Genomic DNA, 25,085 nt, shown 5'->3' with positions numbered 1-25,085 from the left:
CAAAGTGAATGAGACCAAATTGTATCTCATTTGAAAAAAACCCTGAAAGCTCTGTCGACGTACCGGTTGGAATTAGATGCTAAACTAATGCAGAGCGGGCAGTGATTCCTTGTCACATGCCTATAGCTACACGCCCTCGTAGTTTGGCTCCCCTTTGGCATCACGCGCACCACACAGAATCGCTCAATTATGCACTAAACTAATCAGGTTGGTGCTACTACTCCATTGGTTAGGCAAAGCTGGCTTTGGCCTCGGGCTTAAACTATGCGCTGCCACTGCCATCCTTATCTCGGACACCTCCCGTTCCTGTTTCCCCATCTCCAACTTGCGGGATCCCAACGCCATATGTTAATCAACCCGTTGATCACTTCACTAATAATACTCGTAATTAAACCCCATGGTGACCACCGTACCCAAACCTAATCTCCTCGGGCCGCGGGCCACGGGCCACGGCTAGCTCTGACACAGGCTCGCCTACCTCGCCTAATCTAACCATGCTTTCCGATCGAACAAGCGGTCAAGGCTTCACCTCGTCGCAATTTGCAAGAAAAGCTTAGCCTAGGAGTAGCGCTTTGACAAAATCAAATCCATTACAGTACTCTATTTGATTGGGCAGCCGTCTCCTGGCGTGCATGTGCACGCCGAACGGAGCAGCAGCAACGTACGCACACTCTTCCTCCTCCTCGAGGCGCGCGCGCGTGACAGTGCTGGCTTGATACGGCCGATCTCCTCCGTGGCCTTTTGCGTGATAGCGCCACTAATCGCTACTAGGGTTATTCTAAAGGGTCTCCTCTCGCTTAGGTTAATAGCTAGCCGGTCGTTGCCCTCGTCGTTTGCTAGAAGCTTGCCATCACTGACCGACCGATCGCCGTCGAGTCAGTCAATGTGTCTTCTCCAACTCCAAGCTAGTAGGTCAGTTAGTTAAGACAAGGCACCGCCGCTGTCACAGTACGTACGTGGTAAATTACTAACGCACCAAAGAACTTAAAAGATATCACTGTATATCTCTGCAAGGAATAGTAGTAGAAGACTAGTTAACTGAATCCAAAATACGGACGTCTGTGTCAGCCGTAATATGTCTTTGTGTCCATGGCTGCAGTCTTGCAGAGTACTCCACAGTCCACACTAGTAGATTAGAGGGAGACAGCGTACGTTTCACCTTGTGAGAGGCCCTCCACCTAGGGCGCGACACATGTGTACGTAATTAACCTCGGTACTAGAGGCGGAGTGACCGCGGCAACAGGTGTAAACTCGATGTTTTGTTTTTTTAACTGACAGCAGCGCTAATGCCAAGCTTAACCGGAATCATGGCCGGCCATCTTGCATGCATGCTTTCCCATAAAGGCGCCACATTTTAGGGAACGCGGCATCGATCCATACATTGCCCATTGGACGGCAACCGCGCAAAGCTTCAACCCCAAGGTTGGTACTACTCCGCGCAGGCTAAACTAGGGGCGCAGGCGCACACATGGCATGCTTTGGGCCATGATAGTTTGTTAAGATTGTGCTCTTTCTTTTGCTCCTCCCCTTAATCTAAGGCCTAGAAGAGTCTAAACTAATCCCAGTTGCATGCTCGTAAAGCTTAAGCACCAACCACTGAATCGGGCAAAGGATGAGGCTAGCTCGCTCCTAGGTAGGGGACCAGCGCGCCGGGAAACATCCGGACAAAGCCTCATTAACGCTAATGTAAACAAACTCGTTAACTTTGTGGGCTTTAGCTTCGGCCACACCGCAAGGCTCACACAAGTGCTCCCCTGGCATTGCGTGTCGATGACGTGGGCTCGTGTCTGCTGACCTGGCTGACCCGGAGAGCGACACGTGCGTGGAAGGCGCACGGACCGTGTGAGCGGAGCGAGTGACCCGGGCTCGCGCATACCGAGGATGCCGCCCTCGAGGGGTGTGGTAGGCTTTTGTTTTGGCGAAATGATTTGATTCCAATGTTTAATACTCACTAACCCCAAGTGTATGGTTAAAGAAAGGGTTTATGTGCGAGAGAGGTTTAAGGAAGGAGATCACGGCCATGGCGAGGCGAAACGTGGCCATCGTGTCGTGATTAGTTTAGGGACGTGTTTCTTAGTCACTCTAGTTGCCTAATTAACAACAGCTTGATGAATGGACGAAAGGTGGTGGAACTTTCTTGTTGGTACGGTTAGCTTGTTTGTTTAGGGGCTCACTTCTCTAGGGAACAAACTTTATCTTGTGATTTTGCCATACAAGGCAAGTGTGTGACATAAGGGCTGACGAATTGTTCGTTGCCATGTCGACCCAACACAACACTCCGTGTGTTGTCTAAACCAATAACAAACGCACACGCTATATTCTGCAGACAAAAGTACAACCTTGAAATTGGACATTTGCCGGCCGATACAAATTATATAGCATTGTTTGTACTGTCGTACATAGATGCAAAAATTCAAAAAAAAAAAAAACCCACCACACCGCTCACTGCAGTCTATATACATGGTAGCGAACCAATTTTACACTCCCGAATACAGATGCGTTACATGAAATGAAGAAAGCAAACCACACCTTGATCGACCATGCACACAGTTCCACAATTTGTACAATCCACAATGCACGCTACAAGTCACCAGACACCAGTCACACCACACAAACAAGCACTGCAAAACTAACTGTCATATCCGACGAAGGCCAAATACAACATGAGCACACCTATCAGATACAGTACAATACAAGGCAAGAGTCATAGGCTAACTACACCTCGCTGATCGTGAACCATTCTCCACGGCAGCCTTTGGCTGGCCGCCAACCTGATCAAACCTGAAGCAGCACAGCAGATGGTCGTTGACGATCCCGGCGACCTGCATGAACGAGTAGACCGTCGTGGGGCCGACGCACCGGAACCCTCGGCGCATCAGGTCCTTGCTCATAGCCTCAGATTTGGGCGTCTTGGTGGGCACCTGGCGAGCGTAGCGGAAGCCGTTTGTGATGGGCCTGTGGTTCACGAAGCTCCAGCAGTAGTTGCTGAACGACCCGAATTCACGGACTACCTGCAGATAGACATCGGCGATACCATGGGTATTGTTAGTGCTACTCCTAGTCGGGGAATCCAAGGGTACATTGTATTCGACAGGTTGCAAAGTAGTAGTAGTAGTATGATGCAGGAAGAATGGATCAGCAGCAGTGTTGTTGTTCTGAGTTACTCACACTCCGATTTTTATTTTTGGAGTCACACTCACACTCTCATATGAGACATTTTTCGGGACCTCCTATCTAGCGCCTTAAGCGGCAAAATGTCGCTACATCGCACCCCAGGCCCGCCCATTTAGCACTCATTCGCTCACTCGCCTTGTCACTTCTTTAGGAAAAGAAAAACTATTCGAGTAAACCGGCATAGCTTGGCTCCGGAAAAAAAATGCCTATCAGGTTTTTATTTTTATTTCTAAATTAGTTCAAAAATCGAAATTTTAAAATATTCACATTTTAAACAGTTTTTGAATTTAGAAGTGACTCACGAATTAAAAAATTCATAATTTTAAAATTTGTTTGAAATGTCAAAAGTGTTGATGATTTATTTTAAAAATTCTTCAATTCGAAACACGTTTATGATTTTTAAATTTCATAAATTGTAAAAAATTTCATGAATTTCACAAAGTGTTCACGAATTATAAAAAAAGTTCATAAATAAAAAAAATTAAAATGACCAGAAGAAAGAAAAGAGAAAATGCTTGGTAAAATCGACAAAGAAAGCATAGGAAAGAAAGAAACGCCAAAAATCAGGCGGAAACTTGTTGAAGTTTCTCAAGACATTAAAAGATGCAAGGTCTTGTTGGGATTTCATCAAGTGGGTGGGAAATGGTTCCATTTTACTTTGAAAGAAGCTCATCTACTACAATGTTTTATTGCTTGCTTCCGACGTAACAAAATTGAGATAATAAGACATATTTTCTCAATTATTTATAGATAGGTTAACATTTCGCCCTCCCATTATATGCACTGAGTGGAAGAAGTGTCATCCTTATTTTCTAATAGCTTCTCTAGTAGATTCACAAAAAGCACCAAATAATAACCGTCAATACGGCTACAGAGGTAAAAAAAAGGCACTCTAGCAGATTCTCCAAACCTACCTCCATCACCAAGTTTTTTGGAGGGAGCTCAATATGTGCAGTCCCAAGCCCCATATTTGGAGACAGTGAGAGGAAATTTGGTGTGCACTCGGTAATTTCCTTGCTGGGACAAAAGGGTCGTTCCCCTCAATCACCTCGCTCAGAATCGAGCACCGGTGCGTGAATCCTATCGGAATCGAGCCGCCGGTGCCGCTTGAATCCCAAGATAACCGCCACCGCCCTCAAATCCTCCCCGACCACTGATGCCCCTTGCATCCTCTTCCCCACATCGCCCCTACCATGGCGGCACCGTCCTCTAGCGCCACACCCACCGGCACCCCGCACATCCTCTCCGTGCCACCGTGTCTGCCCTGCCCATCCCGATTCGATTCCTGGCACCTCCTTCCCACGGTCGGCGAGACACCTCCTCCCCACATCAACTACTACCTCCTCCACCAACGATTCCCTGCAACCAGCAGCTGTGGAGCCATGGTGTCCATGTCAGCGGCCTAGGCGTTGCACTCACAGACCTCGCCGGTGTCGACGGCCACCTCCATGCCAATGCTCTTAGTCTCCACCTCGGCCCTGACAACACTTCTCCTTGCCACCTGCCCCGATGCAATGCACACCATCACCGCCTCCCTCCTCCCACCCTCCTCCACGCCTTGACCGTCACCGCTGCCCACGCCATGCACACCATCACTTCCTCCCTCCTCCAGTACTCCCACTCCACGCCTTGACTGTCACCACCACCCACGCCGTGACCCTGATATTACGTCATCGTGATCTCGTACCACCATCCACGCGCTCCCTCATGGTTGAAGGAAATATGCCCTAGAGGCAATAATAAAGTTGTTATTTGTATTTCCTTATATCATGATAAATGTTTATTATTCATGTTAGAATTGTATTAACCGGAAACTTAGTACATGTGTGAATACATAGACAATACATAGTGTCCCTAGTATGTCTCTACTTGACTAACTTGTTAATCAAAGATGGTTATGTTTCCTAACCATAGACATGTGTTGTCATTTGATGAACGAGATCACATCATTAGGAGAATGATGTGATGGACAAGACCCATCCGTTAACTTAGCATTATGATCGTTACAGTTTCATTGCTACTGCTTTCTTCATGACTTATACATGTTCCTCAGACCATGAGATTATGCAACTCCCGAATACCGGAGGAACACCTTGTGTGCTATCAAACGTCACAACGTAACTGGGTGATTATAAAGACTAGCAGAATGCCCGTGCGTTGCTACGGGCTACAATGCATGTATTTGAGTGACTCGACAATAATTATCACGTAAACCTTATCTCTCCACTCTTCCCCTCTCTATATAGCTCCGTCTCGCCCTTCCCCCACTCATCCTTCATCCCACTATCTCTTGCTCCTTGTAGCCGTCAGAGCAGACGAACATGCATGTATTTGAGTGACTCGACAACAATTATCATGTAAACCTTATCTCTGTCCACTAAGAATAGTAGCCACTAAAAAATTAGGTAAGGAACATTCAAGTACATACCGAGAAGTATCAATGAACCTAGCAGAAGACATGCAACCTTCAACCATGATAAAGGAACACCATTCACTGACACTGCATTTGATAGTATAAATCATTGGTAATAGCTAGGTCCTACCATAAGCGATCTGCTGTCAACTGTCTTGCACGGTTATAAAGTCAAATGGCGATGGACAAACCTACACCCGTGAGAGCACCTTGCATGAGTTGCTACAGGCCTTTTAAATAATTTTTTTTGATTGCACATATATACTTAAAATTTTGTTAATTTTTTGCCCCTTTCATCAATATTGTCCCTTGTCGATGGTTTCTTTTTGAACGTCAACATAATTCATATCCATCTCTCTCATAACCTGCAAAATTAAACATATATAGAAATACACCTTTTATATTGTCATGTGCAACATCTCTCAAAAAAGAACAATTATTTGTATGCATTTCTTCCAATTCTGTAAAATCATGTTTTTAGGCCAGCCCATCATAGTTATGCCAATGACTTTGCCAATCAGCATTTTCAAAGCATAATTAGAAGCTACCAGTTTTTATCTCTGATATATAAAGATGAACATATAAACATATATTAAAATAATAAAAAAACTCATATACAATCTATATTCATATAAGCAGGTGACCATTTTTAGTCACAGTGAGTCGCATTGTGCTTTTTAGTAGAGTGAGTCACATCAAAATTTTAATAACATGTGTGCTTCCTGTAATTTATTTGTTGATAATTATTCTCCAGAAATGACTCGTTAGGGTTTGTGATATTTTTAACTATATAAAAAAAATGAGACATGCCTTTTGTAGCAAGCAATCGCTTTTCGCTACAAAAACAAGCAGCCACTCCTATTTTTATCTAAAAAAATCAATATGCCCTCTTATTCTCTAATAGCACGACATATCGCTCGCACTCACATCTTCTTCCCCCCGGACTGTTCTGCCCACAACGGCCTCTCACTGTCCTCCCCTCAACGACACATCATTTAGCCTGCACGGAGTCGCCCGCCCCTCCTCTCCCCTCGACGGCATCCCAGGCCAATTCCCACTGCCAAGGGTTGCACGCAATCATAGCCGAGGGTGACCACCACAACGACACAACCTGTTCACCACAACGCCGCACCTTCTCCGAGTTCAGCGCCCACAACCAGGTCCCGAGCTCATGTGTCCATCCTTTTATCTAGTGGACTTAAATATTTCAATGGTTCAACATGTGTCGTGTCCTTGCAGATCCTCATACAAATCAACCGGTATTGTCGAACATTTTTACAACACTATATCCGCCTCCACTACTACTACCACAGTGGATCCGTTGCTATAGAATAAATTAATACAATCATTTGTATGCATGTGCAACATCTCTCAAAAAAGAACAATTATTTGTATGCATTTCTTCCAATTCTGTGAAATCATGCTTTTAGGCCAGCCCATCATAGTTACGTCAATGACTTTGCCAATCAGCATTTTCAAAGCACAATCATAAGCTACCAGTTTTTGTCTTTGATATATAAAGGTGAACATATAAACATATATTAAAAAAAAACTCATATACAATCTATATAGTAGAATGTCCGTGCGTTGCCACGGGCCTTTTGTTGTACAAAACTCGATGAATTTTTTACCTCTTTCAATAGCATCGTCCCTACACCCTTGTTTGGTGGTTTTTTTTCAAACGTTGACATAATCCATCTTTATCTCTCTCATACGAAAATAAATAAATATATTAAGAATATATATAAACACACCTTTTGTATTATCATGTGTAACAAATATATTAAGAAGCATTATTTGTATGCATCTCTTATGATTGTTAAAACTCAATGATTTTTTGGTCTGGTCCATTATAAACATGACTTGTTAGGGTATCTGATATTTTCAACTATATAAAAGTATGTGACATTTCTCTGATCGCAATCAAATACTTTCCCAAAAAAAAGTGTCACTCCTTTTCTTTTTATTTTTGAAAAAGCAATTCACTCTCTCATTGCACGGCACAACGCTCACCATCATATCGCATTTCATAGCAATGCTCACACTCATATCTACCCCCAGCTTCTCTCCAAACTGACGCTGCTGGCATCAAAGCATGCCACGACATTCCAGCGTCGTCTCCCCTTCCCTCCACGACGTCGCCCTCCCCCTCTACGGTATCCCAGTGCCAAGGAATGTACGCCATCAGCCGATGGCGACCATCACAGCGTGTTTTTGCTGACATGATATATGAAATGATATATATCACGTGATCCTTACACTTCATCTCAATGCACACATGAAGTACGGTCTACTATTTGTTTTGGTAATTTTTTCATGTTTATAGCCAATCACACTTTCATACACAGATCCGCCATGGGGTGTAAGAAGGCAATTAGCAAGTTAGCAAACAGACCGAAAGTGAATTTATTCACATATTAAAAAGATGTATTCAATGAGTTGGAACCGGGACCAAGACGTTTACAGAATATGGACGTCACTTATCACCCACCAAGTCTTTAAGGGGCCAAATCCTCACTGCACTGCTCGTTCCCGTGCTAATCTAATAAAAAGAAATCATAAAAAGATGCAGGTTTGGCCCCCTATCCTGAAGCTACTGTTGTGGTCTCTAGGAACATAGTGACAGACGAAACAAACAGCAGCGACATTGGAGTGGAGGGAGGTTCATGTGTACGTACCAGATGTACTCGGCGACGACCCCATACGTCTCGATGGCGGGGGCCAGATCCTTGAACCCGGACGCTCCTCCAGGCGCCAAACACCCTTGCTCCCTTAAGAGCCTATTCTGGATTCTCGTTGATATCTTAATACAATAGCAGCAACTGCTACTTTTAGTCATAAAAAATGCAATTCGAAACATGTTGTGTTAGGTTGTTAGTAATTGACCAACCAATATAGATTGCCTCGATGATCTTTGTTGTAGTCGAGAGCCACCAACTCCCCATCGACCCATGTCATCTGACCGGATGCCTTGCTATTCCGCCACCCGCCACTGCCTGTATCTAACAAAAAACACATTAATTGATGTTGAACCAAAATGGACAGGAATATTTTACCAGCATTCACGTGAACGCTGGCATGTTTGATAACTGAAGATGTTATAGAGGGATATAATACAACCAAAAAGAATTTAGTCATCTTAACATAATTTAGTACAAAAGTTAGAGCATGAAACATGAGATTTAGTTACACTCATATGTGGTGAAGTTGTGGCCTTTTATTCCGCTAAAAAGGATGTGTTGTGTACTTCCTCCGTCCGGAATTAGTTGGCGCTCAAATGGATGTACCTAGCATTGAAATACATCTAGATACATCCATTTGAGCATCAACTAATTCCAGACGGAGGGAGTAGGACTGAAGATCAAACTTTAGTTATACAAGTAGAATCTTCGTTTTCATATCACTTTGAAGGAATAACAAATCCTGGTTGGCCCTGTGGCCTCGAGCAGCATCATAAACATGTGTGTGCGTCGTTGTCCTTGCTCCGATGGCTACCTGTCGCTGCTGCGCAGAGGCCACACACATGACCGTGTTACTGTACAATGCCACTGCTTTGCTCGTCATAATTTTTCTCCATGCCATCTCTGGCCTCCACCTTGCCTCTGCGTCCCTATTGCCACGACGGGACAACACCAGCTCACACCGCAGTCACCCGTGGGCATTGTCCCTCTGAACAAGATTTCTGCCTTGTCCATTGCGGTATCCCCTCGTTACCTACAAAAATTGGTAATTTGGATCTTAATATTACTGTAGAAATTCAATACATTTAAATAACCTACACGCAACTCAAAGACACAGTTTACAGTCTGATAATAATCGGGTTGGGCACTGAGATGTGAATAATCATCTCCAAGAACTAAAGTTGAAATCTTGCGCTCTCGACCTGACCAAATTTATGAATCCAGGAAAGGGTCCACCGTTTATGATTCAGACTGAATGTTCGGTGATTTTAGTTGGGGGCTCAGTACTTCCTACTGGGACAGCACATAGATTGTCCATGGTGTATGCTGCTTCCATATGAGAGGGAAAAGGTGAACTCGTTAGGAGATGTATTAGCAATGGTGTCATCTCACATGGATTGCCCCTGGTGTAAGTTGCACTGCTGATCTAGCTATGCAAGCGAAGAATACTAAAGCAGCGATGCCACAACAAAATATAGCTTTGGAGCATATGATACTTAATGGTAGGCCATCTATAAGGTGGCAAAATACCGACTTATTACAAAGAAAATCTAAATTTGAATACTGAGGCTGCAGAGAGGACCAAGGTCATGGTTTCGAGCCTACAAATATTTGCCTCTTGTTATGCATCATCAGTTCTCAAAGCGAAAGGGGATATTATGGCCAATGTTGGCCTCTATAATTTTTTGCCTATGCAAACAACAGATTCTCTACCACTGCGAGTTCCAAGAAAGATGTCATTATAATATATGTAAGCTCAAAATTGTTCCATTAACCAACTTACAATGTAATGGAGTCGTTGCAATCAACATCAGTATCTAGCAGCATATTTCCCTCTTCCATGATGGTCATCGCCTCCACATCACCACCTACCACATCATAGAATTAGATTTCAATTTCATTTATCAGGAAATGAAGAGGCAGCATAAAAGAATCTAACCGTTGCCAAGCTCCGCCACCGGCCAGTGTTGGGAGGGAATGGGGCTTTATGTGTTAATATGGAGAGGATTGCTCTACGCATTGAGAATTCTCTGAAGATCAAACCCAATATTCAGTTAATATGTAAGCCATTGTATGCACACTTGAGGCACTCAGACCCGGGGATAACTTTGTCATCATCGTCTTACAAAGGAAAACAAGCCCACATGCCAATTGTTGGTGGTGCTAGTGATACTAAAAATCACTTTAGAATAGTTCTATACCTGATACTTCTAATTAATATATTTACTTATTTTCAGGAAAAATATATAAGAAATGGATAATGTCGGATCTCCAGAAAAATACCTTTAGAAATACTACTCCGTCTGTTCCGATTTACTCGTCGTGGTTTTAGTTCAAATTTAAACTAAAACCACGACGAGTAAATCGGAATGGAGGGAGTATTATCTTTTGCCCCCTTTGATTTTTCTTCAATAGACCACTGAAAAACGGGCATTCTTTTTTGTTGTCTAAGCCTTTTGTGTTTTGGCATTGATGAATGAATAATGCCCATGCTAACTATCTTCTTTCCAGTTGGCAAAACACCAAGAGTACCACCAGCATGTAAACAATGAGCAGAAGAAGTTCCTTCCAAAGCTAACTCTGCACCAGAAACTTCTTTGGATCCACCACGTCCTTGGCAGACAGAAGCTGAGGAAACAACTATATCCTTCATGGTCATTTTGATATATGTAATGTGTGTATAATAAGACAAATGCTTTAGTCCTTACTCCGCACTTAGTAGCAATGCAGTTTACTGCCACCCATTGTTGACACCAAACGAGCTGTAAAATCATTTGATGGAAATGTCACCTCCTCGAGGGTTGCAGAATGATTGGAGCAAATTCACCTATAGAGCAGAATACATAAACCATTTTAATTTAAATAAAACAAATAAAAATTACCAATATAAGTGAGATGCTTAACCATATAATCTACTATCTGCCTTGAACACATTGCAAATAGCCTCTCCACATATCCTGAAATAAAGCATCATCAATAAACTTTATAATCATGATAAAAGCATATTTCAAGTTATTACTATTGGCAAGCACAGAACAGAATCAAATCAAATATGAGTGCTTTCTACCGTGCAGATCATATTGCAATAAACTACCGTGCATTACAGTAAATGCAGGAGCTTTCTCAACCAACGTTTGCCACTAATTTTCCTCAATAATCATTAATCAAGCAGTATAGCATGCAAACCCAAAAGCAGAAAATAATTCAAAATATCAAGCAAATTTATGTCACTCTCTTCGTCCAAACTCATTTGTACAGACTTCCGATGAAAGGAATAAGATAAACTTGGACAAGAACGGATAATGTACTTGCTTAATTTGATGTAGAAACTTCTATAAAACAGATGGTAGGGAAAAGAAGAAGAAATGCAAGGAAAAAAATCCAAGAAAGATGCAAGTAACAACATAATATATTTCGTAAACTCGAGCAAATCTATATCACTCTCTCAGTCTCAGTCTGAACTCATATGTACAGACTTTCCGATTAACATAATAGAACAAACTGATGTGCTTTGCTACAGAATAATTGCCAGTTGCTAGAACGGTCGCAGGTTGCGGGATGGTTACATCCGATTCCCATGAAAGGTCAAGTAGACATCGACAATACTAAGGGAAGTAGCCTCTAGTAAATAACACTACTACAAACCCCAAATGACCTCTTGGTTTTTAACCAGCTGATTCAAAGACCGAGCGAACCAGATTAGAGTTGCTTTGGTCCTTGCGGGCTGTTGCCGGCATACCATTCACTACCGTATTTTTCAGATACACCCTGTACTATCCTTATTCCTGAATGAAAAATGAACCCTGCATTTTAGTGAAAAAAGATATATTGTTTTTTAAGGCAACAATCTAAAGCAAGTATATAATTTGAGCTTCCAAATTTTTATTACTCAAACAATAGTATCCGCTAAATATACGTAGTATAATTATGCTTCAAGTAAAGTGCAAGCAGGAAATATAATGTTTTCAAAAGTTTGTATTATGATCAGGAACCTGTGCTCAATTGTGTAGAGGAAGGCAAGCCCCATCGATTCGCCATGAACACCACTGTCCATCGGGATGCTCTGAGCGGCGCAGGAGAAACGAGCAATTGAGAGAAGCAAAATTTGTAGGATGTGTTTCAGCTGTGCCTGTCGTTGCTTGCCTGAACAAATCACATGCTCATAAAGTCTGGGTGTCTGACACCTATTGTATGGCTGAGAAGCTTGAACCTTTCTATGGAAACATGGCCAGCCAGATTAGTTGAAATGACAAGAACATGCATGCACTCGCAAAACTGCCATTAGTATCTGATTTTGACAGGACCACCTGACCAGAAGATCGATAGCATAAGCTTACTAAAATCTGCACATCGATAACCATCTACAGGAAGAAAAATTGCTTCGATATTACAGGCTCATGTGTGTTTCAATCGTTCCGAAGGCGACTTACATCCTTTCATTGCAGGAGTTTGGAAAAAATTAAGCTAGCTGATATCACATCCTCTTAATGCTGTTCTACAAGAGCACAACACCGACATTTTGGTCGAGGCCACACGAATATGCTGCAACAGATTGGCAGTAACCATGAATCAATCACCTTGCACTCCGCGTAGAGAGAGAAGACAATAGCCTAGATGCATGTGTGTATCCAAACCAAACAGCACTGGACGTTTGCCAACCAGCACGTATACTACATACGTGTTGGAAATATGCCCTAGAGGCAATAATAAAAGCATTATTATTATATTTCCTTGTTCATTATAATTTTCTTTTATTCATGTTATAATTGTATTATCCGGAAATCGTAATACATGTGTGAATACGTAGACCACAATACGTCCCTGGTGAGCCTCTAGTTGACTAGCTCGTTGGTCAACAGATAGTCATGGTTTCCTGACTATGGACATTAGATGTCATTGACAACGGGATCACATCATTAGGAGAATGATGTGATGGACAAGACCCAATCCTAAGCATAGCATAAGATCGTGTAGTTCGTTTTGCTAGAGTTTTTTCAATGTCAAGTATCTCTTCCTTAGACCATGAGATCGTGTAACTCCCGGATACCGTAGGAGTGCTTTGGGTGTACCAAACGTCACAACGTAACTGGGTGACTATAAAGGTACACTACAGGTATCTCCGAAAGTGTCTGTTGGGTTGACACGGATCGAGACTGGGATTTGTCACTCTGTATGACGGAGAGGTATCTCTGGGCCCACTCGGTAATGCATCATCATAATGAGCTCAAAGTGACCAAGTGCTTGGTCACGGGATCATGCATTACGGTACGAGTAAAGTGACTTGCCGGTAACGAGACTAAACGAGGTATTGGGATACCGACGATCGAGTCTCGGGCATGTAACGTACCGATTGACAAAGGGAATAGTATACGGGGTTGCTTGAATCCTCGACATCGTGGTTCATCCGATGACATCATTGAGGAGCATGTGGGAGCCAACATGGATATCCAGATCCCGCTGTTGGTTATTGACCTGAGAGCCGTCTCGGTCATGTCTGCGTGTCTCCCGAACCCGTAGGATCTACACACTTAAGGTTCGGTGACGCTAGGGTTATTAGGAAGACTTGTATGTGAAAACCGAATGTTGTTCGGAGTCCCGGATGAGATCCCGGACGTCACGAGGAGTTCTGGAAGGGTCTGGAGGTAAAGATTTATATATGGGAAATTGTCAAACGGACACCGGAAAGTTTCGGGGGCATATCGGTATTGTACCGGGGCCACCGGAAGGGTTCCGGGGGTCCACCGGGAGGGGCCACCCCTCCCGGGGGGCCACATGGGCTGCGTGGGGCAGGATCCAGCCCCAGGAGGGCTGGGCGCCCCCCCTTGGGCCCATGCGCCTAGGGTTGGGGGGGGAACCCTAGAGGGGGCGCCCCCCTTTGCTTGGGGGGCAAGTCCCCCCTCCCTGGCCGCCGCCCCCCCTCTAGATCCCATATAGAGGGGCCGGCCCCCCTTGCCCCTTCCCCTATAAATAGAGGGGTGAGGGGAGGGCTGCATACACAAGCCAAGGCGCAGCCCCTCCCCTCCCCAACACCTCTCCTCCTCCGTACGTGCTTGGAAGCCCTGTCGGAGTACTGCTGCACCAACAACACCACGCTGTCGTGCTGCTGTTGGAGCTGTCTTCCTCAACCTCTCCTTCCTCCTTGTTGGATCAAGACGGAGGAGACGTCGCCCGTACCGTACGTGTGTTGAACGCGGAGGTGCTGTCCGTTCAGCACTTGGTCATCGGTGATCTGAATCACGGCGAGTACGACTCCATCATCACCATCCCCTTGAACGCTTCCGCACTCGATCTACAAGTGGTATGTAGATGCAAACTCACTCCCTTGACTCGTTGCTTGGATGAACTCATAGATGGATCTTGGTGAAACCGTAGGAAAATTTTTAATTTTCTGCAACGTTCCCCAACAGTGGCATCATGAGCTAGGTCTATGCGTAGTTCTCTATTGCACGAGTAGAACACAATTTTGTTGTGGGCGTAGATCTTGTCAACTTGCTTGCCGCTACTAGTCTTATCTTGCTTCAGCGGTATTGTGAGATGAAGCGGCCCGGACCAACCTTACACGTACGCTTACATGAGTCCGGTTCCACCGACTAACATGCACTAGTTGCATAAGGTGGCTGGCGGGTGTCTGTCTCTCCCACTTTAGTTGGAGCGGATTCGATGAAAAGGGTCCTTATGAAGGGTAAATAGAAGTTGACAAAATCACGTTGTGGTTATTCGTAGGTAAGAAAACATTCTTGCTAGAACCCAATTGCAGCCACGTAAAAGATGCAACAACAATTAGAGGACGTCTAACTTGTTTTTGCAGCAATTGTCATGTGATGTGATATGGCCAGAAGTTGTGATGAATGATGAATGATATATTGTGATGTATGAGATCATGTTCTTGTAATAGGAATCACGACTTGCATGTCGATGAGTATGACAACCGGCAGGAGCCATAGGAGTTGTCTTTATTTTTTGTATGACCTGCGTGTCATTGAAGAACGCCATGTAAATTACTTTACTTTATTGCTAACCGCGTTAGCCATAGAAGTAGAAGTAGTCGTTGGCGTGACAACTTCATGAAGACACGATGATGGAGATCATGATGATGGAGATCATGGTGTCATGCCGGTGACAAGATGATCATGGAGCCCCGAAGATGAAGATCAAAGGAGCTATATGATATTGGCCATATCATGTCACTACTTTATATAATTGCATGTGATGTTTATTATGTTTTATGCATCTTGTTTACTTAGAACGACGGTAGTATATAAGATGATCCCTTATAATAATTTCAAGAAAGTGTTCCCCCTAACTGTGCACCGTTGCTAAAGTTCGTCGTTTCGAAGCACCACGTGATGATCGGGTGTGATAGATCCTTACGTTCACATACAACGGGTGTAAGACAGATTTACACATGCAGAACACTTAGGGTTAACTTGACGAGCCTAGCATGTACAGACATGGCCTCGGAACACAAAGACCGAAAGTTCGAACATGAGTCGTATGGAAGATACGATCAACATGGAGATGTTCACTGATGATGACTAGTCCGTCTCACGTGATGATCGGACACGGCCTAGTCGACTCGGATCGTGTAACACTTAGATGACTAGAGGGATGTCAAATCTGAGTGGGAGTTCATTAAAATAATTTGATTAGATGAACTTAATTATCATGAACTTAGTCTAAAACTTTTGCATAATATGTCTTGTAGATCAAATGGCCAACACTCATGTCAACATGAACTTCAACGCATTCCTAGAGAAAACCAAGCTGAAAGATGATGGCAGCAACTATACGGACTGGGTCCGGAACCTGAGGATCATCCTCATAGCTGCCAGGAAATAATATGTCCTAGAAGGACCGCTAGGTGACGCTCCCGTCCCAGAGAACCAAGACATTATGAATGCTTGGCAGTCTCGTACTGATGATTACTCCCTCATTCAGTGCGGCATGCTTTACAGCTTAGAACCGGGGCTCCAAAAGCGTTTTGAGCAACACGGAGCATATGAGATGTTCGAGGAGCTGAAACTAGTTTTCCAAGCTCATGCCCGAGTCGAGAGATATGAAGTCTCCGACAAGTTCTATAGTTGTAAGATGGAGAAAAATAGTTCTGTCAGTGAGCACATACTCAAAATGTCTGCATTGCACAACCGCCTGTCCCAGTTGGACATTAACCTCCCGGATGAGGCGGTCATTGACAGAATCCTTCAGTCGCTCCCACCAAGCTACAAGAGCTTCGTGATGAACTACAATATGCAGGGGATGGTGAAGACCATTCCTGAAGTATTTTCAATGCTGAAGTCAGCAGAGGTTGAAATCAAGAAAGAACATCAAGTGTTGATGGTCAATAAGACCACTAAGTTCAAGAAGGGCAAGGGTAAGAAGAACTTCAAGAAGGACGACAAAGATGGTGCCGCGCCCGGTAAGCCAGTTGCCGGGAAGAAGTCAAAGCATGGACCCAAGCCTGAAACTGAGTGCTTTTATTGCAAGGGGAAGGGTCATTGGAAGCGGAACTGCCCCAAATACTTAGCAGACAAGAAGGCCGGCAACACTAAAGGTATATTTGATATACATGTAATTGATGTGTACCTTACCAGTACTCGTAGTAACTCCTGAGTATTTGATACCGGTGCCGTTGCTCACATTTGTAACTCACAACAGGAGCTGCGGAATAAGAGGAGACTGGCGAAGGACGAGGTGATGATGCGCGTCGGGAATGGTTCCAAGGTCGATGTGATCGCCGTCGGCACGCTACCTCTACATTTACCTACGGGATTAGTTTTAAACCTTAATAATTGTTATTTAGTGCCAAGTTTGAGCATGAACATTGTATCTGGATCTCGTTTGATGCGAGATGGCTACTCATTTAAATCCGAGAATAATGGTTGTTCTATTTATATGAGAGATATGTTTTATGGTCATGCCCCGATGGTCAATGGTTTATTCTTAATGAATCTCGAACGTAATACTACACATATTCATAGTGTGAATACAAAAAGATGTAAAGTTGATAACGATAGTCCCACATATTTGTGGCACTGCCGCCTTGGTCACATTGGTGTCAAGCGCATGAAGAAGCTCCATGCTGATGGACTTTTAGAGTCTCTCGATTATGAATCGTTTGACACATGCGAACCATGCCTCATGGGCAAGATGACCAAGACTCCGTTCTCCGGAACAATGGAGCGAGCAATCAACTTGTTGGAAATCATACATACCAATGTGTGCGGTCCAATGAGCGTTAAGGCTCGCGGAGGATATCGTTATGTTCTCACTCTCACTGATGACTTGAGTAGATATGAGTATGTCTACTTGATGAAACACAAGTCTGAGACCTTTGAAAAGTTCAAGGAATTTCATAATGAAGTAGAGAATCAATGTGACCGAAAGATAAAGTTCTTACGATCGGATCGTGGAGGAGAATATTTAAGTCACGAATTTGGTACACACTTAAGAAAATGTGGAATCGTTTCACAACTCACGCCGCCTGGAACACCTCAGCGTAACGGTGTGTCCGAACATCGTAATCGCACTCTATTAGATATGGTGCGATCTATGATGTCTCTTACCGATTTACCGCTATCATTTTGGGGATACGCTCTAGAGACAACTACATTCACTTTAAATAGGGCACCGTCTAAATCCGTTGAGACGACACCGTATGAATTATGGTTTGGGAAGAAACCTAAGCTGTCGTTTCTAAAAGTTTGGGGATGCGATGCTTATGTCAAGAAACTTCAACCTGAAAAGCTCGAACCCAAGTCGAAAAAATGGGGCTTCATAGGATACCCTAAGGAAACCATTGGGTATACCTTCTACTTAAGATCCGAGGGCAAGATCCTTGTTGCCAAGAACAGATCCTTTCTAGAAAAAGAGTTTCTCTCGAAAGAAGTAAGTGGGAGGAAAGTAGAACTCGATGAATTACTACCTCTTGAACAGGATAGTAGTGCAGCTCAGGAAAATGTTCCTGTGATGCCTACTCCAACTGGAGAGGAAATTAATGATGATGATCAAGGTACTTCTGATCAAGTTGCTACTGAACTTCGTAGGTCCATAAGGACACGTTCCGCACCAGAGTGGTACGGCAACCCTGTCCTAGAAATCATGTTGTTAGACAACGGTGAACCTTCGAACTATGAAGAAGCGATGGCGGGCCCAGATTCCAACAAATGGCTTGAAGCCATGAAATCCGAGATAGAATCCATGTATGAAAACAAAGTATGGACTTTGACTGACTTGCCCGATGATCGGCGAGCGATAGAAAACAAATGGATCTTTAAGAAGAAGACGGACGCGGATGGTAATGTCACCATCTATAAAGCTCGACTTGTCGCTAAGGGTTATCGGCAAGTTCAAGGGATTGACTACGATGAGACTTTCTCTCCCGTAGCGAAGCTTAAGTCCGTCCGAATCATGTTAGCAATTGCCGCATACTATGATTATGAGATATGGCAGATGGACGTCAAAACGGCATTCCTTAACGGGCATCTTAAGGAAGAACTGTATATGATGCAGCCGGAGGGTTTTGTCGATCCTAAGAATGCTAACAAAGTATGCAAGCTCCAGCAATCCATTTATGGGCTGGTGCAAGCATCTCGGAGTTGGAACATTCGCTTTGATGAGATGATCAAAGCGTTTGGGTTTGTGCAGACTTACGGAGAAGCCTGCGTTTACAAGAAAGTGAGTGGGAGCTCTGTAGCATTTCTCATATTATATGTAGATGACATACTCTTGATGGGAAATGATATAGAATTCTTGGACAACATTAAGGCCTACTTGAATAAGTGTTTTTCAGTGAAGGGCCTTGGAGAAGCTGCTTATATATTAGGCATCAAGATCTATAGAGATAGATCGAGACGCCTCATAGGTCTTTCACAAAGCACATACATTGATAAGATTTTGAAGAAGTTCAAAATGGATCAGTCTAAGAAGGGGTTCTTGCCTGTATTGCAAGGTGTGAGATTGAGCTCGGCTCAATGCCCGACCACGGCAAAAGATAAAGAAGAGATGAGTGTCATCCCCTATGCTTCAGCCATAGGATCTATTATGTATGCCATGCTGTGTACCAGACCTGATGTAAACCTTGCCGTAAGTTTGGTAGGAAGATACCAAAGTAATCCCGGCAAGGAACATTGGACAGCGGTCAAGAATATCCTGAAGTACCTGAAAAGGACAAAGGACATGTTTCTCGTTTATGAAGGTGACGAAGAGCTCGCCGTAAAGGGTTACGTCGACGCTAGCTTCGACACAGATCTGGATGACTCTAAGTCACAAACTGAATACGTGTATATGTTGAATGGTGGGGCAGTAAGCTGGTGCAGCTGCAAGCAGAGCGTCGTGGCGGGATCTACATGTGAAGCGGAGTACATGGCAGCCTCGGAGGCAGCGCATGAAGCTATTTGGGTGAAGGAGTTCATCACCGACCTAGGAGTCATACCCAATGCGTCGGGGCCGATCAAACTCTTCTATGACAACACTGGAGCTATTGCCCTTGCCAAGTAGCCCAGGTTTCACAAGAAGACCATGCACATCAAGCGTCGTTTCAACTCCATCCGTGAAAATGTTCAAGATGGAGACATAGATATTTGCAAAGTACATAGAGATCTGAATGTCGCAGATCCGTTGACTAAACCTCTCTCGCGAGCAAAACATGATCAACACCAGAACTCTATGGGTGTTCGATTCATCACAATGTAACTAGATTATTGACTCTAGTGCAAGTGGGAGACTGTTGGAAATATGCCCTAGAGGCAATAATAAAAGCATTATTATTATATTTCCTTGTTCATGATAATTGTCTTTTATTCATGCTATAATTGTATTATCCGGAAATCGTAATACATGTGTGAATACATAGACCACAATACGTCCCTGGTGAGCCTCTAGTTGACTAGCTCGTTGGTCAACAGATAGTCATGGTTTCCTGAGTATGGACATTGGATGTCATTGACAACGGGATCACATCATTAGGAGAATGATGTGATGGACAAGAACCAATCCTAAGCATAGCACAAGATCGTGTAGTTTGTTTTGCTAGAGTTTTTTCAATGTCAAGTATCTATTCCTTAGACCATGAGATCGTGTAACTCCCGGATACCATAGGAGTGCTTTGGGTGTACCAAACGTCACAACGTAACTGGGTGACTATAAAGGTACACTACAGGTATCTTCTAAAGTGTCTGTTGGGTTGACACGGATCGAGACTGGGATTTGTCACTCTGTATGACGGAGAGGTATCTCTGGGCCCACTCGGTAATGCATCATCATAATGAGCTCAAAGTGACCAAGTGCTTGGTCACGGGATCATGCATTACGGTACGAGTAAAGTGACTTGCCGGTAACGAGACTAAACGAGGTATTGGGATACCGACGATCGAGTCTCGGGCATGTAACGTACCGATTGACAAAGGGAATAGTATACGGGGTTGCTTGAATCCTCGACATCGTGGTTCATCCGATGACATCATCGAGGAGCATGTGGGAGCCAACATGGGTATCCAGATCCCGCTGTTGGTTATTGACCTGAGCGCCGTCTCGGTCATGTCTGCGTGTCTCCCGACCCGTAGGGTCTACACACTTAAGGTTCGGTGACGCTAGGGTTATTAGGAAGACTTGTATGTGAAAACCGAATGTTGTTCGGAGTCCCGGATGAGATCCCGGACGTCACGAGGAGTTCCGGAAGGGTCCGGAGGTAAAGATTTATATATGGGAAATTGTCAAACGGACACCGGAAAGTTTCGGGGGCATATCGGTATTGTACCGGGGCCACCGGAAGGGTTCCGGGGGTCCACCGGGAGGGGCCACCCCTCCCGGGGGGCCACATGGGCTGCGTGGGGCAGGATCCAGCCCCGGGAGGGCTGGGCGCCCCCCCTTGGGCCCATGCGCCTAGGGTTGGGGGGAGAACCCTAGAGAGGGCGCCCCCCTTTGCTTGGGGGCCAAGTCCCCCCTCCCTGGCCGCCGCCCCTAGATCCCATCTAGAGGGGCCGGCCCCCCTTGCCCCTTCCCCTATAAATAGAGGGGTGAGGGGAGGGCTGCATACACAAGCCAAGGCGCAGCCCCTCCCCTCCCCAACACCTCTCCTCCTCCGTACGTGCTTGGCGAAGCCCTGTCGGAGTACTGCTGCACCAACAACACCACCCCGTCGTGCTGCCGTTGGAGCTGTCTTCCTCAACCTCTCCTTCCTCCTTGCTGGATCAAGACAGAGGAGACGTCGCCCGTACCGTACGTGTGTTGAACGCGGAGGTGCTGTCCGTTCAGCACTTGGTCATCGGTGATCTGAATCACGGCGAGTACGACTCCATCATCACCATCCCCTTGAACGCTTCCGCACTCGATCTACAAGTGGTATGTAGATGCAAACTCACTCCCTTGACTCGTTGCTTAGATGAACTCATAGATGGATCTTGGTGAAACCGTAGGAATTTTTTTAATTTTCTGCAACGTTCCCCAACAATACGACACCCCAATCAAATGCAGAGCAGAGAGGAGGAAGAAGGAGGGGATGAACTCACCATGATAGAGAGGAGGAAGCCGACACGCGCGCGCACCCATGCCCACAGGAGCGCCATCCAGGAGGCGGAGCCGCGGTAAAAGACTGAGAAGAGTCGCACCGGCGACCAGGGCGACGCCGCACCCGAAACCCTAGCCCCGCACACTCATGGAGACGCCGCGTCTTGTTGATGGAGACGTTGGTGCGGCGCTCGCTGCGGGCGTGGCCCGACTTGTGTAGGACGTCAGCGATGGGCGGCGGCGTTTGAGGGAGGGAGATGGGGAAGGGGATCAGCGGCGGCTGCAAGGGCGAGGGCGGCGGCTGATTCGAGTGCGGCTGGGGCGAACATCAGGAGGAATCGCTTGACCGATTCCCCAGCCCTGGTTTTTTTTCGTGGGTTAAACTTCGTAGATTTAATTTTCTAGTGGTTTTTTCCTCGTTCGGCGTTGTGGGAGTAGGCAATCGATGCTCGAACCAGCGGGTGGTTCGCTGATACGGACGAGGTAACGGTGAGGACGAAAATAGACCAGGTGAGGTGGGAGGAAGTACCAAAGAAGTACCAAAAAAGACCGGGTGAGGTGGGACGAAAATAAAACCCGGAACGCGACCTACCAACTGAGACATTAGGAGTAGAGATGCTCTACAGGTGTCTCCGAAGGTGTTTGTTGGGTTGGCATAAATCAAGATTAGGATTTGTCACTCTGTGTTTCGGAGAGGTATCTTTGGGCCCTCTCGGTAATGCTCATCACTATAAGCCTTGCAAGCAATGTGACTAATGAGTTAGTTACGGGATGAAACATTATGGAATGAGTAAAGAGACTTGCCGGTAACGAGATTAAACTAGGTATGATGATACTGACGAGCGAATCTCGGGCAAGTAACATACCGATGACAAAGGGAACAACGTATGTTGTTGTGCGGTTTGACCAATAAAGATCTTCGTAGAATATGTAGAAACCAATATGAGTACCCAGGTTCCGTTATTGGTTATTGATCGAAGATGTGTCTCGATCATGTCTACATAGTTCTCGAACCCGTAGGGTCCGTATGCTTAATGTTCGATGACGATTTGTATTATGAGTTATGTGATTTGATGACCGAAGTTTGTTCGGAGTCCCAGATGAGGTCACGGACATGACGAGGAGTCTCGAAAGGGTCGAAACAATAAAGACTGATATATTGGAAGGTTATATTCGGACACCGGAATGGTTCCAGAGTGATTCGGGTATTTTCCGGAGTACCGAGAGGTTACCAGAACCCCCCGAGAGAGTATTGGGCCTTCATGGGCCATAGTGGGAAGAGGAGGCCTGCGGCCAGGAGGTGGCGCGCGCCCCCCTAGCCAAATCGAATTGGACTAAGGGAGCCCCCCCTTTCCTTCTCCCTCTCTCTTCCCCTTCCCCCTTCTCCTACTCCGAAAAGGAAGGGGGACTCCTACTAGGACTGGGAGTCCTAGTAGGACTCCCTCCTTTGGTGCGCCCCTCTAGGCCGGCTGCCTCCTCCCTCCCTCCTTTATATACGGGGGCAGGGGGGCACCCCAAAGGCACAACCGACAATCTCTTAGCCGTGTGCGGTGCCCCCTTCACAGTTTAACACCTCGGTCATATCGTCGTAGTGCTTAGGCGAAGCCCTGCGCCGGTAACTTCATCATCACTGTCGCCACACCGTCGTGCTGACGGAACTCTCCCTCGTCCTCAACTGGATCAAGAGCACGAGGGACGTCATCGTGCTGAACACGAAGGTGCCGTACGTTCGGTACTTGGATCGGTTGGATCGTGAAGACGTTCGACTACATCAACCGCGTTACTAAACGCTTCCGCTTTCGGTCTACGAGGGTACGTGGACACACTCTTCCGTCTCGTTGCTATGCATCTCCTAGATAGATCTTGCGTGATCGTAGGATTTTTTTTTGAATTACTACATTCCCCAACAATGGTATCCCCAACACTGTCGTAGCTCCATTGGCGGCGCAGTCCGAGGGGAGGTGGCCTTGTGGCCACCGCACTGTGGAGTTCAACCAGCAATGAGAGCCTCCCTCCTTTGAGAAAAAGGAAAAAAGAAGTGTCCCACTAACAAGTGGGTCCTGTGAAGTGGAAGAAATTTGGAGGCTACAATTTTGCAGCATCGGACTTTGCACGTTACCTCAACAACCTCTATAACATTATGGAGTGCACTCCAAAACGTTTTTGGAGGAAGTGGATATGGAGCATCTGCTAGAGTTGCTCTAAGGTCTTGAGCACATAAATTGTTCAGTATCAATTATGAATGAATGGATGAATAAAAAAGGAAAGTAAGTTTCTTGTTCAACGCTACTCCCTTCGTTTCAAATTAATGGAAGTTTTAGGTTTCTCGTAGGTCAAACTTGTTCACGATGATCAAACTATTGAAACATTTTCCTACAAATTTGTTCAAACTAAAAGAAGTTTAACTTGGGACAAACCTTGGACTTCAAATAAGTTGAAACGAAGGGTGTGGTTTACAAGTATATGTCTTCAATCAATGATAAATAAACTGATTAAATTATGTTACCATTGAACTTACCTTTTGAATTTGCTTGGCGTTTGCGACCATAGCTCGCATCTTTTGCTCTGACAAGAACGTGCTTCCATTTGACTTGAACTGGTTTATCTTCTTGTCCGTGTAGTCATGCACGCATGCATTGTAGAAAGCATCAATCATCGCCCTGAACTCCTCCCGCTTGCTCAAAATGACAGGCCAGGAGAGCTCGGCCAAGGCTTGTGACAAGGTAAGCAGCTCAAACAGCTTACGGTCATCGTGAACCGGCACTCCCCACTCTTCATCATGGAATGCAACGTAGACGGGTTCTACAGAAGTGACGGTACCATCGAAAGTTATATGCGTATTGCAGCCCCATGCATGCTCCAAATTGGAGATTCACATGCTTGTGATGACTGATAATAAAGTCTTTAATTTATCATGGAGTTCATAGACTAATTCCTCCGGACGCTAGGGCACAACGGAAACGAAACGAAGTTCTCACCAGAGTTAGCAGTGATCCAGGAGCACCTCCTCTTCTCCAGCTCCGGTCCGACAAGCGCCGGTGAGGTCCCGCACGTCGCCGACGACGCGGACTCACCACAAGTCCCCCTACTACCACTGTTGCGCCGCTTCTCCCGATCCTCCCCTGCTTTCGCCTTGGTACTGCTCTGCCTCTGCGCCTTGGCTCTAGGTACTACCTTGGAGGAGGCCGCAGGGCGAGTGGTGCGGATGCGCGGGAGCTCCGGCAAGCCGCCGCTCGCGAGAGACTCCGACTTGACGCCCGGCATATCTGAAGTGCCAACCGGTCGAGCTTGCAACGACTCTTTTAGATGAGCTT

At 45.3% G+C, this 25,085-nt stretch overlaps 1 protein-coding gene and 2 long non-coding RNA genes across 3 annotated transcripts; all 3 read right to left on the bottom strand.

The window, feature by feature from the left end:
- Positions 1-2,711: 2,711 nt before the first annotated feature.
- LOC119292800 (probable GMP synthase [glutamine-hydrolyzing]) lies at positions 2,712-25,035 on the bottom strand. Its single transcript, XM_037571501.1, has 3 exons — positions 24,750-25,035; positions 24,290-24,573; positions 2,712-3,011 (listed from the first exon to the last, which is right to left on the bottom strand). Exons 1-3 carry the CDS (start codon positions 25,033-25,035, stop codon positions 2,712-2,714), a joined length of 870 nt encoding a protein of 289 aa, XP_037427398.1.
- LOC119291350 lies at positions 5,559-11,206 on the bottom strand. Its single transcript, XR_005142355.1, has 6 exons — positions 10,208-11,206; positions 10,052-10,136; positions 9,083-9,301; positions 8,478-8,589; positions 8,266-8,390; positions 5,559-5,952 (listed from the first exon to the last, which is right to left on the bottom strand). It is a non-coding gene; the product is annotated as an uncharacterized LOC119291350 (long non-coding RNA).
- Positions 12,322-21,873, bottom strand: LOC119291351. Its single transcript, XR_005142356.1, has 3 exons — positions 21,774-21,873; positions 12,699-12,810; positions 12,322-12,575 (listed from the first exon to the last, which is right to left on the bottom strand). It is a non-coding gene; the product is annotated as an uncharacterized LOC119291351 (long non-coding RNA).
- Positions 25,036-25,085: the final 50 nt, after the last annotated feature.

This window comes from Triticum dicoccoides, chromosome 4B (assembly GCF_002162155.2).
Source record: "Triticum dicoccoides isolate Atlit2015 ecotype Zavitan chromosome 4B, WEW_v2.0, whole genome shotgun sequence".
NCBI classification, from domain to species: domain Eukaryota; kingdom Viridiplantae; phylum Streptophyta; class Magnoliopsida; order Poales; family Poaceae; genus Triticum; species Triticum dicoccoides.
The sequence above is the reverse complement of the archived record's forward strand: the minus strand, read 5'-3'. Positions and strand labels throughout refer to the sequence as shown.